This window comes from Pteronotus mesoamericanus, unplaced genomic scaffold, assembly GCF_021234165.1.
Source record: "Pteronotus mesoamericanus isolate MK-2021 breed Mesoamerican mustached bat unplaced genomic scaffold, CSHL_Meso_final scaffold_167, whole genome shotgun sequence".
In the NCBI taxonomy this organism is placed as follows: Eukaryota; Metazoa; Chordata; class Mammalia; order Chiroptera; family Mormoopidae; genus Pteronotus; species Pteronotus mesoamericanus.
The window spans coordinates 45,865,464-45,880,842 of record NW_026555308.1 but is presented as its reverse complement, the minus strand read 5'-3'; the positions used below and the strand labels follow the sequence as shown (position 1 = coordinate 45,880,842).

Below are 15,379 nucleotides of genomic sequence, written 5' to 3'. Positions count from 1 at the left end.
TTATGCTGTAGTTTGTCTGTTATTAGACTTTTAGTGAGAAAGAAAAATGCTTCCTCTAGTAGAAAGGTTTCTTTTTCAACTTAGTATCTGTTTTAAAATTTCACTGCCACTCCCACTATTCTGTAGAGCATCATCATAATGGGAATTGTGAAAAAGAGAAGTATTCATTGTCCAATGCTATGGCATTGTCTGCTTAGCAGTAAAAGAAATGTAGTATTCTTCAGGGAATAAAGGAAAGTTAAAAGTGCTACTTCCACCGGAGTACAATATATGTGCATATCTTTTAGTGAAAATAGAATGAAGAACTTGCCTGTTAGCCCAATTAACATGTCCAAATGTTCATTTTATAGTTGAAAAATTATTTCTTGAACAATAAAAAAATTGAGGCTTCTGATTACCCATTTTTCCCCCATGCAATCTTTATTACTTGAATAAATTTCTTTTGACTATTTCTACTTTGGGAAAATAAATGTAATTATTTGGAAATCTATTGCATATGATAATAAACCACACTTCCTTTTTCAAAAGTTATTCTGAATTCTGAGTGTCCCAGGAAGGAAAAGGAAAAGAGGTAGTATAGAAAAATCATTTTCAGCATTGAATTTATTTTCACAAACAATTCCTTTCCAGTTCTCTCCTGACCAATGAAACTCTTTGAAGATGCAGGCTCTTGGCAACATTACCCGTCTCTTAAAAATAGGAGTCCTCAAAATGTACCACGTGTCTGTCTCTCATCTACCAGTGTGGTGTTAAAGCTCCTAAGCATTTGGCTCCCTGATTGAGCACCCTCCTCCAGCTGCACTGAAGTCAAACTCTCCTGCCCTCCTTTTCCAACCCCTTTCTAAGTGCCTCAAGACCTAGATCTTTTACACTTGTAGACAGATGCTCTTAATTTTGCATTTTGAATTATATGTCCCTAGATCTTTTCTACTAGAGAAAACTGGCCCTTTTAAGTGTGGCACACACATAAATTTCACTCAACTTCCATTGTTCCCACCTCACACACACACACACACACATATATATGTATATTACATTAATATATATTATATATCTTACATATCTTATACATTATATAAAATATATATTATTATATATTATATATATATGTATAATTTTTAGAACCTAATAACTGGTTCTCATCCCTAATACATTTCCATTGTGGAAATTTTATTCTCAATAATTAATGAATTGGTTTTATAGAACATTTTCACCTAATGTTTTGCTATAAACACATTAGCAACACAGTTCTAGGATCAGTTCTGTCTACTGTTGTCATATGAGATTTAGTTGAGTTTTTTAACAAATTTACAATTTCTCCTTTCATCTCATGGTCTCACCTCGGTTGTTCCATTTTTTTCTGTCTTTATTCACATCTCTTACCTGAACTTCAAAAGACTCATTCAATTATTTTTTCAACTAAATACATAGGCTTTTAGTTCTTCTAGTCCTTTCATAAGCAGTAAAAAAATACGAAATTGAAAATGTAAAAACTGGTAATATTAGACAAGTAATAAAAATAGACATGAGATATATAAATGTGAAGATAAATTATGACATATATGTATATGTGGGGGTGTGTGTGTATGTATGGACATGCATACATATTTATGGCCCAAAACTATAAAATTAGAAAGATTTAAGCACAAATTTAAATATTCTAATATGACAACTTTTAAAAAGGCATTTGTATTTTTTGTTTATACATCATTAATTCTAAATAGGAGACAATGACTGAAATTTAGCTTTTCCCATTTTTTCAGAAGACATTTATCAAAACATTAAAAAGCACACATAACACACAAAACAGGGAATAGACAAATTTTTAAATGTATTGTTACCTTTATTTCCATTAGAGTACATTGATGACACTTGAGCCTCTATCCTTTCTTGGCCATTTCTTGAACTTACATGTAGCTACTCACCTCTCAGAGGTTAACAATCTAAGAATGATTACTAAAACAATAATTGACTTAGATACTGATTTTCCCTGAGTACAGAATTAAATACCAAAAACTAAATTTATAACTTCTTTGTTGATATTTTGTATTTTACTTTGCTATCCTAAAACTTTTGATGTAATCTTACAATCTGTAAGTATTAAAAGTACATTTGAAATAAAACTGAACTTTAAGTCATTCTACTTTCTAATAATCAAGGCACATTTTCAATATACCTATGTAGTTCAAATTTTATTATGTATCAAAATGTCCTGTGTAAATCTTAATTTTGTTTAAAGATCCGATATCAATAAGCCTTCATCAATTACTAAGAAAATCATTGTTTATTAATAAAACAAAGTTTTACCTAATGAAATCATCTTATTTGAGTTAAATAAATTTTAGTATCTAAAATTTTAATTAACAGTATTTGGTAAATTGAATTTATTCTTATCATCTGTTATTTTGATTTATCCTATATATACTTTTAGTAATAGTTTCCACTTTTGATTAGAGGAACAATGCTGCACTGGGTTACACAGTATAAACATGTAATTAAGTTACTTAATTGTAAATACAATAAGTTGTATTAAAGTTGTCATTTGTAATTGTGTGACTTTCATCAATTAATTAATTCACCTTTAATGAAATAAATTAATTAAATTCACCTGCAGGATTTCCTTTACCTTAGCTATAAAAGAAGGGCAATGAACTATATATATTATCCTTTACGTCTCTTCCTGTTCTAACGTACTACAGTAAACAGCTAAATTATATAAATTTATATATTTAAATGTTACCTTTTAAAATAATTTCAGACCAGCCTTGTAAAATATGACAATTCTATGTTGCAAAACTGTGAACTACAATTTACTTTCTCTAGAATCTCAGATTCCTTTCTAAGATATACTTACTTTATAAAGGCTTCTTAGAATGTGTTGCTTTAACACCAAAATCAAAATATTATATTTGAGCTTAATAGACGTTATTAGTAATGATTACATAATTTTTTGCTAATGCAGATACATGCCTTATCATAAAATGACAATAAAGCCAGTTTGTTTTTTTAAATATGTAAGTCTGTCTGTGATTTATATAACATCTGACCTTTGAGAAGAATTCCTTTCAAATATGTTTAATTTCAGTGAAAAAGTAAGAGAATCCTGATTTGTCTTAAGACTTTGAGTAGATCTAACAGAAAAAGATTAATTAATTTTAGGTTTAAGGAGGAGGCCCCAGACACAATAGTATGTTCTCACTTATTCTGTAGATTTGTCAAAATAGAAAATTCTTAATTGATGAAAATAGACTAGTAGCAACACTGTAACTGCAGCACTGCTAGAACAATGAAACCAGGAGAAAAATGTGAATTACAATGAGAAGATGAGCAAAAATCAGTTACTGACAACTGAAAGACACTTATGGTAATGAAAAGACTAAAAACTGAAGCTCAAAATTCATTAAAATTATCTTGTTTCATTTCTCAAAAAAGATGTGATATAAAGCCAGTGTTTTTATTAACTATGGAAATACACAGGGTCCGGCACAAATAATGCCCCTTCTTTATTACAAAATCATAAGCATGTAATTCTGTCACATAACAATACCACACTCCAGCATACCATATTACATTTTAGGTGAAGTGTTTAAATTGCTGACTCATGAGAGACATTCACATACCCTACCAACCACACTCAAGCCGGCGTTACTTCTGCCAGAGCCTGTATATGACATTTAATATCTGATCTTTGAGGAGAATTACTTGTAAATATGTTTAATTTCAGTGATAGGTCTTTAATGACTGGCCTAATGTTTACAAGAGGTGCCAGAATTTAGGTGTACTTACATTTTTAGAACATACTTCTTTACAACATGATTTCTTTTCCTAGAAACACGGTTTTGTGAAGTAAAATTGTGGAGCACAACCAAATAAAATGGTCATGGAATGCTGATCCAGATTTAACAAAATCTGAGGCAATGTTGTAATTTATAAAAATAAGAATTCTGTTGTTAAGATGAAAAATACACTTTGAAATATTTCAAAAACCCAATGTGATATTTTGTGTTGTGATATCCTAAAGGGCACTGAACATTTCTAATCTCACTTGAGGAATAAGTGGTAATAGAAATCAATTAGTAGTCAAAGTCTAGTGATTTCATTTAGAGATTGGGGTTCATTCCAATCCAGTGTTTAATTAATTGATGTGCAATAGCTCGGCTTGGTGGCACAAAGAATGCTTGTTGCTTCCCTTTCGTCAGAACATCCACAACCTAAAATACACCATAATAAAATGTATTAGGATTTCAACACTGTCACACTTAAATACTATTTCTATGCTTATACAATTCAATTAAAGTTTGATGACTTTTATAGTTAACAACAGTAGAAAGTGATAACATCCATATTCAACATGCAACATTCAGTACAGATCTTTAGTTGCTTCAATGAGTTAGTAATTTAATTTTTAAAATATTTGAATAATGCATATGCCCTTATGAAAATAAGGTCATGAAAAAGCAAAACATATGCTCCATACTTATTTTCAAAGTGATGCCAACTTTTGGGACAGGTTCCATTTTATAAAATTTTGAAAAAAATCTTATCTCTACTTTTAAAGGTTGAGCATAAAATAAAATTAATTTTATTTAGACAAAGTCAGAAAGGACTTCAGGTCTTCAGTAATGTAGACTATCCATTTGTTTTCTACACAAATACTTTGGGTCATGCAAAGCATACATGTGTAATTTAATTCTCGTTATAAAATGATGTTTTAAAAACTTCTTGTGAGTGTATTTTCATTATACAGTTTTGTCATTCTTCTCCTCCTCAGTATATTTTAAACAAGAACTTTTCACAAATTTTAAGCATTTTTACTGATATTTTTAAAGAGATAACTGTTTTAAAGTTATAAACTAAATATATAATGTTTAAAAATACCATTCCTGTTTCTCATCTCTGAAATAATGATTACCTATTTTAAGTCCATTGAAAGGGGTCATTACTTTGAAGGAATGGCATTTGAAATTGGAAAATGGAACAGAATCATCATTACTAGAAGAATCTCGCAGAATGAATTAACATAGGACACATCAATTACACTGTAATCCATGCATGATGAGAAAGCCATAGCCATTCGTTCAACTTGTTGAAAGCAAGTATCCTTGCTGCATGCCTATACTGATACAGTCAGAGAACAATCAATAGAAGAAGGAAATTAAATTGAACTTTACCTGTTCTCTAGTGAACCAGCGGGCGTCCTCTATTTCATTCTTGTCAACTTTAATTTCTGTAGACACTGCCACAGCTAAGCAACCGATCATTAAGGAGGAGGGCATTGGCCATGGCTGACAAGAGACATACTGAACATGGCCAACTTTGACTCCACTTTCCTCTTCTACTTCTCTCCGAACAGCATCTTCTATTGTCTCCCCTAATCAAATGGGGCAAAAGAACAAGCAGTTGATGAACATGCCCTGGACATATTGTGCTCTGAACAGTTCAAACATTTGGAAATCACTTTGGACAGAACCCAATTCAAAGAATTAGAAAACAGGCTAAAACTGGATTGGAATTCAAGAATACTTTATTTTTTAAAGTGTATGACTGCATGCAGAATCAAAACACCAATATTCTCTTTATTTCTTAAAGGCCTCAGTTTTTATTTACATTTAAAGAATAACATCTACAACTATCTAGCATCTACTATTGGTTAAGCAGTATGTAAACACTTTAGTATTTCATTTATTTTATCACTAAGTAGTTATGTTACCATTACATGATTTTTATAAGTGGCTAGTCTTTTCTTCACTAAAATCTTCAAACTCTTTTTTTTCTTATGTTGCCAATTATTGCAGATAACTCTTTCTAAAATAGTTAGAAAACACATAACTCTAAAAGTTTAAAAACAACATTAAATAAAACTCAAGTGTTTTTCTTTCTAAATGATTATTTTCCTCTAGATCAGCGATTTGCAACAGATGTGCCACAAGAATTTTTAAAATGTATGCAATACCCTTTTAGTAAGGGGCACCAATCTCTTTTCCCTTAGACTGTCATATAAAAAAAAATGACAACAGCCAACACAACAATAGCTGTCCAGTGTGAATGCTCTATCTTGAACCATAAATATATGTCATTTAACAGAGTTGTATCTTATTGGTCATGTTGCATAATAAGGATGTATCTGATTGGTTAATCCTTGGTAACAAAAATCCTTATATACAAGTATAGGCACTTGATTTTTAAAAAAGTCACTTTGGAGCCAAAAGGATAGGTAATTATTATTATTATTTTTGTAAATCAATTAAAATTATTCCTATTTCCCCTAGCTGGTATTGCTCAGTGGACTGAGCGCTGGCCTGCAAACCAAAGGGTTGCTGGTTTGATTCCCAGTCAGGACACATCCCTGGGCTGCAGGTCAGGTCGCTAGCAGGGGGTGTGTGAGATGCAATCACACATTGACGTTTTTCTCCCTCTCTTTCTTCCTCTCTTCCCCTCTCTAAAAATAAATAAATAAAATCTTAAAAAAAAGAAATAAAACATTTTCATTAAAAAAATTATTCCTATTTGTCAGATCTGTAAAAAATATATAGTTTTGGTGCGCCACAGAATTTTAATAATTAGTTCATGTGTGCCATGAGGTGAAAAAGGTTGAAAATCACTGCTCTGGATGACTGTTAACTCATAAAATATCATAAAATAAAATGATGCCAATAAATGTACTTTACATTTTGATTTGTTGGAATTAAGAATTAGAATACAGGGAATAGTTTTGAAGTTAAGTTTATCTGGAAGTTTAGAAATACTTTGCTATTTAAATATAGCTTTCTTTTTCAAATAGATTAATACATTTTCTATATTAACAACTTATGTTCATAAAAAACATAGTGGAAAGATAATTCATAGGCTAGCATATTTTCAAGGCCATAACTAAATAAAGAGTAACATATAATATATATTAAAAAACGGCTAAAATCAATAAGAAAAAAGGCAAATGGCCAAAACAAAAATAGGCAAAGAATATAAACATGTAAAATTCAGGGACAAAGAAAACTGGATGCCTAATACACATGTGAAAAAGATACTCCATTAGCATGAAAATAAAAGTGAAAACTACAATGATATACTATTTCATATCCATCAGAACAGCAAATTAAAAAGTCTGAAAATTCTAATTTGATGAAGATGTGGAATAACTGAAAATTTCCTGTACCGCTAGCCAGAATGTAAGTTGGCAGGGACACTTCAAAGAGCAACTTGGCAATATCTAGAAAAGGTTAAGATGCTCATATCCTATGATCTAGCCATTCTACTCTCAGGTATGTACTCAAGAAAACTCCTGCAAATGTGCATAAGGAGTAATACCAGAATATTGATGGCAGCGTTGTTTGTAATAGCAAGAGCTTTGAAACAAGCTTAATGACCATCAGTGAAATGGATAAATGAATTGCAGAATATTCATAAATGGAATGCAAGATGGCAGTAAAAAACCCAAAAAAACCTAGAGCTACTAGAGGCAGCATAGAGCTACTAGAGTATGGACACAGCCAAACTACCCAGGTTTGAATTTCGGCCCTATTACTTACTAGCTGCTTGATTTTGGGAAACTTATTTGGCCCTGGTGCCTTATTGCCCCATCTAGTCTATAAAATTGCTGAGGGTCATAAGATTTAATATATGGAAAGCCTTCAGAGGAGAGCATGGCTCTACATGTGTTTATTACTATTATTATCTAGCAATGCAGATTAATATTGCAAATTGACATTAAACATGTATTAATTAAATATATTCATTCATTTATTTCACAAATATTTATTGAATTCCTACTATGTAAGAGACACTGCTCTAAGAGTTTGGGACGCACTGATGAATAAAACAAAGTTCCTGCCTTTATGGAACATCCTTTCTGGTATGAGCAGACAGAGAGACAGACAAATACACAGATACATGCATACATACCAGGTTAAGTGGTGATGAATACCGTAGCTAAAAAACTGGCTGGATAACAGGGATTGTGAATGCACAGTATGGGGCTAACTAATGTATTAGGGGCTATCAGAAGAGGCCTATTTGAAAAGGTGACAGTTGAGTCTAGTACAGAGGAAGTGAGGCGTAAATCAGGCTGATGCCTTGGGTAAAAGCAACATATGCAAGAGCATATACTGAATTTTTAAAACATACAAAATTATTCCACTAGTAAAAACAATTATTTAAAATACACAGAAAATTTTAGAAATATCTGTTTTATAACATAATAATTTATCAAAGATTGTTTCTCAAATGCTAACATTTTTATTTGAAAATTTTATGTTAAATGGAAAGTATTACAAAAATGATTTTAAAAAGGCTTACCAGGTTCAATAAATCCAGCAAGGCAAGTAAACATGCCTGGGGGAAATCTTTTCTGTCTGCCTAAAAGACATTTGGTTCCATCAGGATGAATAACTTGCATGATTACTACTGGATCTATTAAAAAAAATCAGATGTATATATATGAATGACAGGAAAAAGTAATTCAGACTCATTGTATATAGAGTCACTGTCTAGGATAATTATAAAGTATATCTACCATAAGAACAAGACTGTTGTTTAGTTACAAGAGATTGTTTCTTTCTGCCTAAAGACAGTATTTCAAGGAAGTTCTATAGAATACTGTCAGTAAATTAAAAGATCATTTCTGTCCTCCTTTTCATCTTAGCATCAATATTTATTGTGTATTTGTGGTATGCCAGACATATTCGTATTTTTTTTTCAGGAAAAAAATGTGTGAGTAGATAATACTATCTACTCATATGGCATGGAGAAAATTCAAATTTACTACAGTAAATTTCCCTCTCTCTTCCACCCCAATCCTTAACAAAATGTTTTTCAAAGCTAAGGTGGCTCTATGATCAAGTTTAAGCCATTAAAAAAATACACATACATACAAATTAAATAAAAGTTCATCTCTTTGGAAGTCACTAATCTAGTGAATTATCCTCCCTATATCATGACTGAGATCCAGAAATCAAATGTAAAAGGCTCCCAAGCAGTAAAAACAGATGTCATAAGCCATGCACTTAACTTACTCCCAGGAACCCTCTGCAGGTGTTGCTTAGTCTGTCTATTTTTTTTTCAAACAGTTTTAAAGAGCTGGGTTATCAGATTTCCAAATCCATAGCAGACTCGAAATAGCAATTAGAAGAAGAGAAAGTACAGGCAGATACCAGCAGTTACGAGAAGCTAGCTCTAGGCTGTACTGCTTTGGTGATGCCTCAAACAGGTACTGAATTGTTGGGGCTTTTTCTTTTTTTTTTTGTCCCTGGCTAATTATATACAATGTCCTTTACTTAAAAGTCATGACAGTATGTAGTAACTTAGTATTTTTAGTCTTAATGGTTAACTTAAACATGCTCCTAACAAAATGTTAACTCCACTGCAACTGAAAATCTTGTCTTCCCAGAATGTCTTACTGCCTAAGATGGCTGAGATTTCATTGTAAAATAAAGGGCTTACCAACTCTTGGATATGATGTATTGTGAACACCATGAAGGCTAGGACAGCCGTCTTTTAAGCATACTCTTTTATAGCCTCCTTCTTCAATTTTAGTTGCACTTCCACAGGTTGGGCAGAACTTATATCGACTGTGCCAGGCAAGAACAGATCTTGCTTGAGCTACGACCCCTTCGGGAGAAACACAAAGAGTTTTAATTTTGTGACAAATTGTAAACAAATGAATATATAAGTAAAAAGTTCTTAAGTCATAGTGAAGACATACTGTAACAATATAAATGATCTTAAGTCACACTGAAGACATATACTCCTGGATAGTTGTGTGATCAAGGGTTTAGTATTTATTTTTATGATATATATACAAAGTGAAAGATTTAATTCTACATATGACAAACAAAAATTAGATTTAACTATAATTTGACCTAATACAGTATAACTCTCATATAAGATAAATGTACTAATATCCATCTTACACATTTAGCTTAGACTTTATTATAGGTGATTCTGAAATTCTGGGTATATACAATTCTGATGTATAGAGACTTTGTAATGGAGAGTTGTATAAAAATATACTACAAAGGCAGTTCCTAACTTGGACTTGAACTATAAAAAGCAATATTACTAGGAAATTGCTGGAACCCATCACTACCTTTGTGACTAAGCCACTACTGGTCCATGTCACTGTGGAATACATCCTGTTTACTACTGGAAACTGCACAGAGTATAAAAAAGATACCGTATTTATATTTACACCATTCATGTCTCTAAGGGCCCTTCCTCATCACCTGAGGGAAGGTGAACATGACAAGTGACCCTTTCCTCACCTCCCATTAACTCCTCCATCTATTATAATCTAGCTTCTGTTCCTTCCACTCCATTGATGCTTCTCTTGCTAAGTTCATTAACACCTTCATACTACCAAATCCAAAGATCCTTATTAAAAAACAAAACAAACAAAAAAGAAATTGTCTTCACTGTACTCAAATTCTCAACATTTAACACGTTTGACCAGCACTTCCCCAAAATACTCTTGCTCTCCTGGTTTTTATGTCTCCTGTTTTCCTCCTATCTTATGGCCACACTGTCAACATCACATTTGATGGTTTCTCTACTTCTACCTGACCTCTAAACTGAGAGCAATTCAGGTATGACTGCGAGAGTCTCTTTCTTACCTGCTCTCAACTCTCTAAGTAATTTCAGTAGTTTACTGGGATTTAGACACCATCTTGGTGTTGACGAATCCCGTATGGGTAGTTTAGACCTCTCCCCTCCTCTCTCCAGATTCTAACATCCTCTAAAACTTAGCCTGCCCAAAACTAGAATCTTGATTTACTTATTTCAAGTCTGTCCTGCTTCCTTTTCTCTACTTACCGCCCTATATTATTTTATCAAAACTAGTATCACTATTTACCAAATCTTAAGTTTGTTAAAGTTCAAACCTAACAGTCATTCCTGATCTTTTCCTTCATTATTATGTGGTCTATACCCATCCCATCAAGTACTGTCAATTTTCTCGCAAAAACATACATTGAATGTATCCCCTTTCCTCCAGCTCTACTATTATCACTTTAATTCAGGTGATAGTCCAGGTTACTATCACCTCCCTCTCACTTACAATAGTCTCAGCCTACTTACTGACCAAGTCCTATCAGTTCTACCTTCAGAACGTCTCAACTCTTTTTCCCTCCACAGCCACTGCACTCCCTTACCTGGGATATGGTAATTTCTAATCACCTCTCAACAAGATTCCTGACTTCCATATTTAATTACCTATAATTCAGGATCTATAGAGCAGAGTGAGAATTTTTTTTTTTTTTCTTAAACATAGGTCAGGTTATAACATTCAAATGGAATTTAGACAGAAACCCCGTTTTTTACTATGCTGCACATGAACTAGCACACCCAGCAACAGAAAACAAAACAAAGTCTTTGCCATCAGCCTTAATGAACAGCAGGTGCTCAATCATAATTTGCTGAAGAATCAAATGATACTATCATACATTAGGGTTAATTGTGGGGAAATTAATCTTGGCTGATTAAGACGACTGTGACTGCCCAGGAGAGTAGTCCCCTAGGGTGAGAACTTTATGTAAGTGTCTAATGAAGGTAGAGCTTAATTTCATTGCTTACTGGAAAAAGCACGCACCCTAGGAACTGCAGGTTACAACTGCAATACCGTTCCAAAAACCAGTTTATTAGCGACACAAGTATAGACTGTTCACTTCTTACCAGCTTCACTTTCTTTCAATTGCAGAAGAGCTGGCATTGGAGGATGAAGAAAATAACAATTTTCATGTCTCTGCTTAAATTCTTCAGCGGCAACAGGATCTATACCTAGAGCAAACCACGCAACCAACCCATCTTCTTCTCTTGGGACGTCTCTAGCATAATTAAGTGGCTCTTTTTTCATTTCAAGTTCTACTCCAAGGAAAACCAAGGTGATTTTTTCAGGTTGAGCCAAATAATCCTTTATATCTGTGTAGTTCAGCTGACAAAGCCTGACTTCTGGCTGTTGGGAACTTTCTTTGTTGCCACCTAGAGTAACCAAAGGATTTAAATCTGAGAAAAGGATATAAACTGTGGCTGGATGGCTTTCTTTAGCTAGTAGCCAGTCGGAATTATTTCTTTTTTCACTTTTCCGGTCCAGTAGTGTCTTGCTAAAATAATTTTCACATTCTTCTACTTCATTGGGTAGGAACCAAGGCTTCTTCTGACCTTTAGCATTAGCTAGTAAGTTAGCTATATGCTTGTAACCCCAAAACTTAGCGATATCCAGGGCAGTCTGCTTTGATTTATTGACAATGGATCTGTCACACCTACAGATAAAAGGAAATATTTAATAGGAAATAAATATTTTCTCCAGTGTTTATTATAATATTTCCAGATACATATTGTAGTACCTCTATTCAATGATTACATAGATTTTTTTCTTTTAATATATAATTTACAAATGGGAAGGCTATAAGAAATAATCATAAATGATGTAAAGTTAGAGATAGTAGATATTTAAATTTTTGGAAAATTATAAAATTAAAAAGCAATACATGCTATAAGATATTAACATTTTACAAGGAATTTGTGTTAGTCGCAGTGGGTAGATTTACATTTTCTATTTGGGAGACCATTAGATTAACTCATAAATTTGCTTTGTTATTAAGTATGAAAAGTTAATTCCTCAATAAAGAGTTATAAGCTTTCATTAGAAATCATGCTACATTTTGTTAACAGAACTAGTCAATGAATTATTTACAAGTTCAATGATATAAATGTGGCTACAAGAAAAATTTAAAAGAAAAGTTGTAACTCAGAAATTAAACTACATACTCCTTCAGGTGGTACAGCCCAAAATGTTTACCCTTTCTCAAGTAGAAACTGGACAACATCCAGGTGCCCATTCCTTGCAGCATACATTAAAGCAGTCCAGCCATTTTCAGAAGTTGCATTGAGAAGAGATGGAGAATGACTGAGTATTACTGTTAACCTGCCAATATCTCCTTCTGCAGCTGAACAGTGAAATTGGGAAATTATTTCTTGTTTTGGACTTCTGTTTATCGAAGACATTTCTTCCTTAAAAAAAGGAAAATAGAAAAAACATTTGTGATTGCTTTTTATATCAATGATTGAACATTATCTGAGTGCTGATATAATTAGAATAGTTACGGTTTCTAAAACAATATACTCTTCAAAATGTGAAGCATACGCTTCAACACTGTCATCAGTTGAGAATTTTAAATATAATTCAACATGAGGGATATATAAAATAATGTATACAGATCTCTGATAACACAGATGAGAGGGCCATATGCTTGGGAGAGGGAGCCAGGTAACAACTTCACAATGTGAAGTGGGAATCTGAAGTAGACCAGAGGGATTTCAATGGAAGGAAGGTTTAAAGCAGATAGAAAGCAGAAGTTTTTAGCAGATGACAAGTAGCATTATCTTGAGTGCCTGGGTACCAGAAAGAGGTCCCTGCCCAAAGAGAAATTATTATCTTACAGTAAATCATTCAAGTTATGTTTCCCGTGAAAACCATTTATTGCTTTTATTTGCTCATCTCTGCAACCTATCTGAAATTTATTCTTGTTCATAATGTGAGGTAAGGGTCAAGATACATTTTTATCTCATTGGGTAATCCATATGACTGGGCATCATTCTTGAAATTACCACCTTTGTCCCACTGCACTGCAGTATTATTTTTGTCATAAATCATTGACCATATATTTTTGATCTATTATTGGACATTGTTCTGTTGGTCACTGTTTACCCTTGAAATACAGAAACTTTTTAAACCCTTAACTTTGCATTATCACTCCATTGTTTCATTAAGAAAAAAATACATAAAATAATTATTTCATATCTCCTAATACATGTTGCTTAAACAAGAACTGAATGTGGTAGGGCAGAATTGAGCTATTTTTGGTGGAAATGGTTCCTGTTTCCTGTTTTAAATGCTTTAAAAATATTATGAATAATAAAAGACAGTTTTTCAGGACTTTGTTTTGAAGCACTGCTATATACTGACTGATGTAGACTCCCTTCTAAGGTGTCTTTCCTTTAAATTTTCTATAAAATTTCATCATACAGGTCCTTTAGTTAGATTTACTTTAAGCGATATTTCACTGCCTCATGTTCTGAAGTCACGCTCACTTCTTCATCCTCACCACAGGCCACTCCTGGTGACCGCCAAATGGTTTCTCCAGAAATACAGTACCGTTCAGTAGCCCCAGTGCGATGCAGGAGCATAATGTGTTTTCAGGAGAAAGTGGAAAATGTACTTTCCCCGTTAGCTTTCTCAGCATAAAATCCATCTAGAAATAGAACCATTACTCACTCTAGAGAATTACGCAAAGTCTGAAATGCAGCGCTACTGACTAATTTACTTTTTCATCTCTCATTGACAGGTCCTCCAGGGGCTAAGGATTTGAAGGCAGGATTGGGTGATTCAGTTAACCTAAACATTGCCCTTGCTTTCCAAGAGAAGCATGGACTATTCTGAGATCATTTAAAAGAATCTTAGGGTTCAAGGGTCTTAGATTTTTATACAAACCAACATCCACTTTTACTGATGTGTCTAACTCGGGGCCCATGACTTGTCCAAGGTTACATGTACAGTGCGCAATAGGGACACGGCAGATCTCAAACGCGGTTCTCGCACTTAAGTCACCAACCATTATTTAACGAATCCCCCTTCCTTGGGCACTCGGGAAGGTCATTTAAGCAGTCAAGCACCCCCCCAAGCACAGTCAAATGTCTTGAGACATTTCAATTTCTTGCCACTACTGTGAATTCCTTCTTTTAATATGAAACCACGCCCAAGGCCGCATTTCCTTTTCCCACTTAAAAGGCTAAAGTGCCACCAGCCGCTGAATCGGCTGCGTTCCGCGACTTCTCCCGCTACTCCAGGCCGCGGAGCCCCAGCTCCCGCTCCCGCGTCCCAGCGCGAGGTTGCGCCACACGACCCAGCGGGGTCAGGCGGGACAGCGCAGAGACGAAAGAGCCTTGAGGACTGACCACGGCCCCAGTCTAGGGCCTGTTACCCTGTAGCCGCTGCTGCTAAGCAAAACACGACCAGAATAGAGGAAATCGGGATGTGGTCGAGGGACTGAGACAACCCGACACTTACTCTTCCCGACGCCGGATAGAGCCTTCCTAACTTCCGGTAGAGGATCGGTATCCTCGCGCGACTTCATGGGAGTTGTAGTTTGAAGGTCAAAGGCTGGGCGTGAAGCGAGAGGGGGCGGTCCTGGGGAGGGCGGGTGTGAAGGCATTCATGAAAATTCTGGGCAAGAGTTACTGCTTAGGAGGACAGGTTTCTTGGAGGTGAGGGAAGGGTTGGTTATTCTTCCGAGGGAGACCAAGATGTGTAGAGTGTGCTGCTGGAGATGAAAACCTCTGGGCCTGTGGAATGGCTTTCAAGTTTTCCGGTATGTTGCACCCAGCCAACAAA

At 34.2% G+C, this 15,379-nt stretch overlaps 1 protein-coding gene across 2 annotated transcripts; it reads right to left on the bottom strand.

The window, feature by feature from the left end:
- Window positions 1-1,822: 1,822 nt before the first annotated feature.
- NUDT12 (nudix hydrolase 12) lies at window positions 1,823-15,095 on the bottom strand. 2 transcript variants are annotated; one of them, XM_054589996.1, is made up of 7 exons: window positions 15,056-15,095; window positions 12,788-12,999; window positions 11,662-12,248; window positions 9,436-9,603; window positions 8,293-8,406; window positions 5,172-5,371; window positions 1,823-4,211 (listed from the first exon to the last, which is right to left on the bottom strand). In XM_054589996.1, exons 2-7 carry the CDS (start codon window positions 12,991-12,993, stop codon window positions 4,101-4,103), a joined length of 1,386 nt encoding a protein of 461 aa, XP_054445971.1. In that variant the 5' UTR covers window positions 12,994-12,999; window positions 15,056-15,095; the 3' UTR covers window positions 1,823-4,100. The 2 variants fall into 2 exon arrangements, with proteins under 2 accessions (XP_054445971.1, XP_054445972.1); XM_054589997.1 differs by lacking the exon at window positions 15,056-15,095 and having other exon boundaries at window positions 12,757-12,871.
- Between the last annotated feature and the right edge of the window lie 284 nt (window positions 15,096-15,379).

Bases quoted from the DNA above. Each gene is read 5' to 3' on its own strand.
- NUDT12 (XM_054589996.1), bottom strand. From the start codon at position 12,993: ATGTCTTCGATAAACAGAAGTCCAAAACAAGAAATAATTTCCCAATTT. The intron at 8,407-9,435 runs GTAAGCCCTTTA...TTTTTTTAATAG, and splicing joins TACATCATATCCAAGAGTTG to ATCCAGTAGTAATCATGCAA. The intron at 4,212-5,171 runs GTAAAGTTCAAT...GGTGTATTTTAG, and splicing joins GCTGGTTCACTAGAGAACAG to GTTGTGGATGTTCTGACGAA.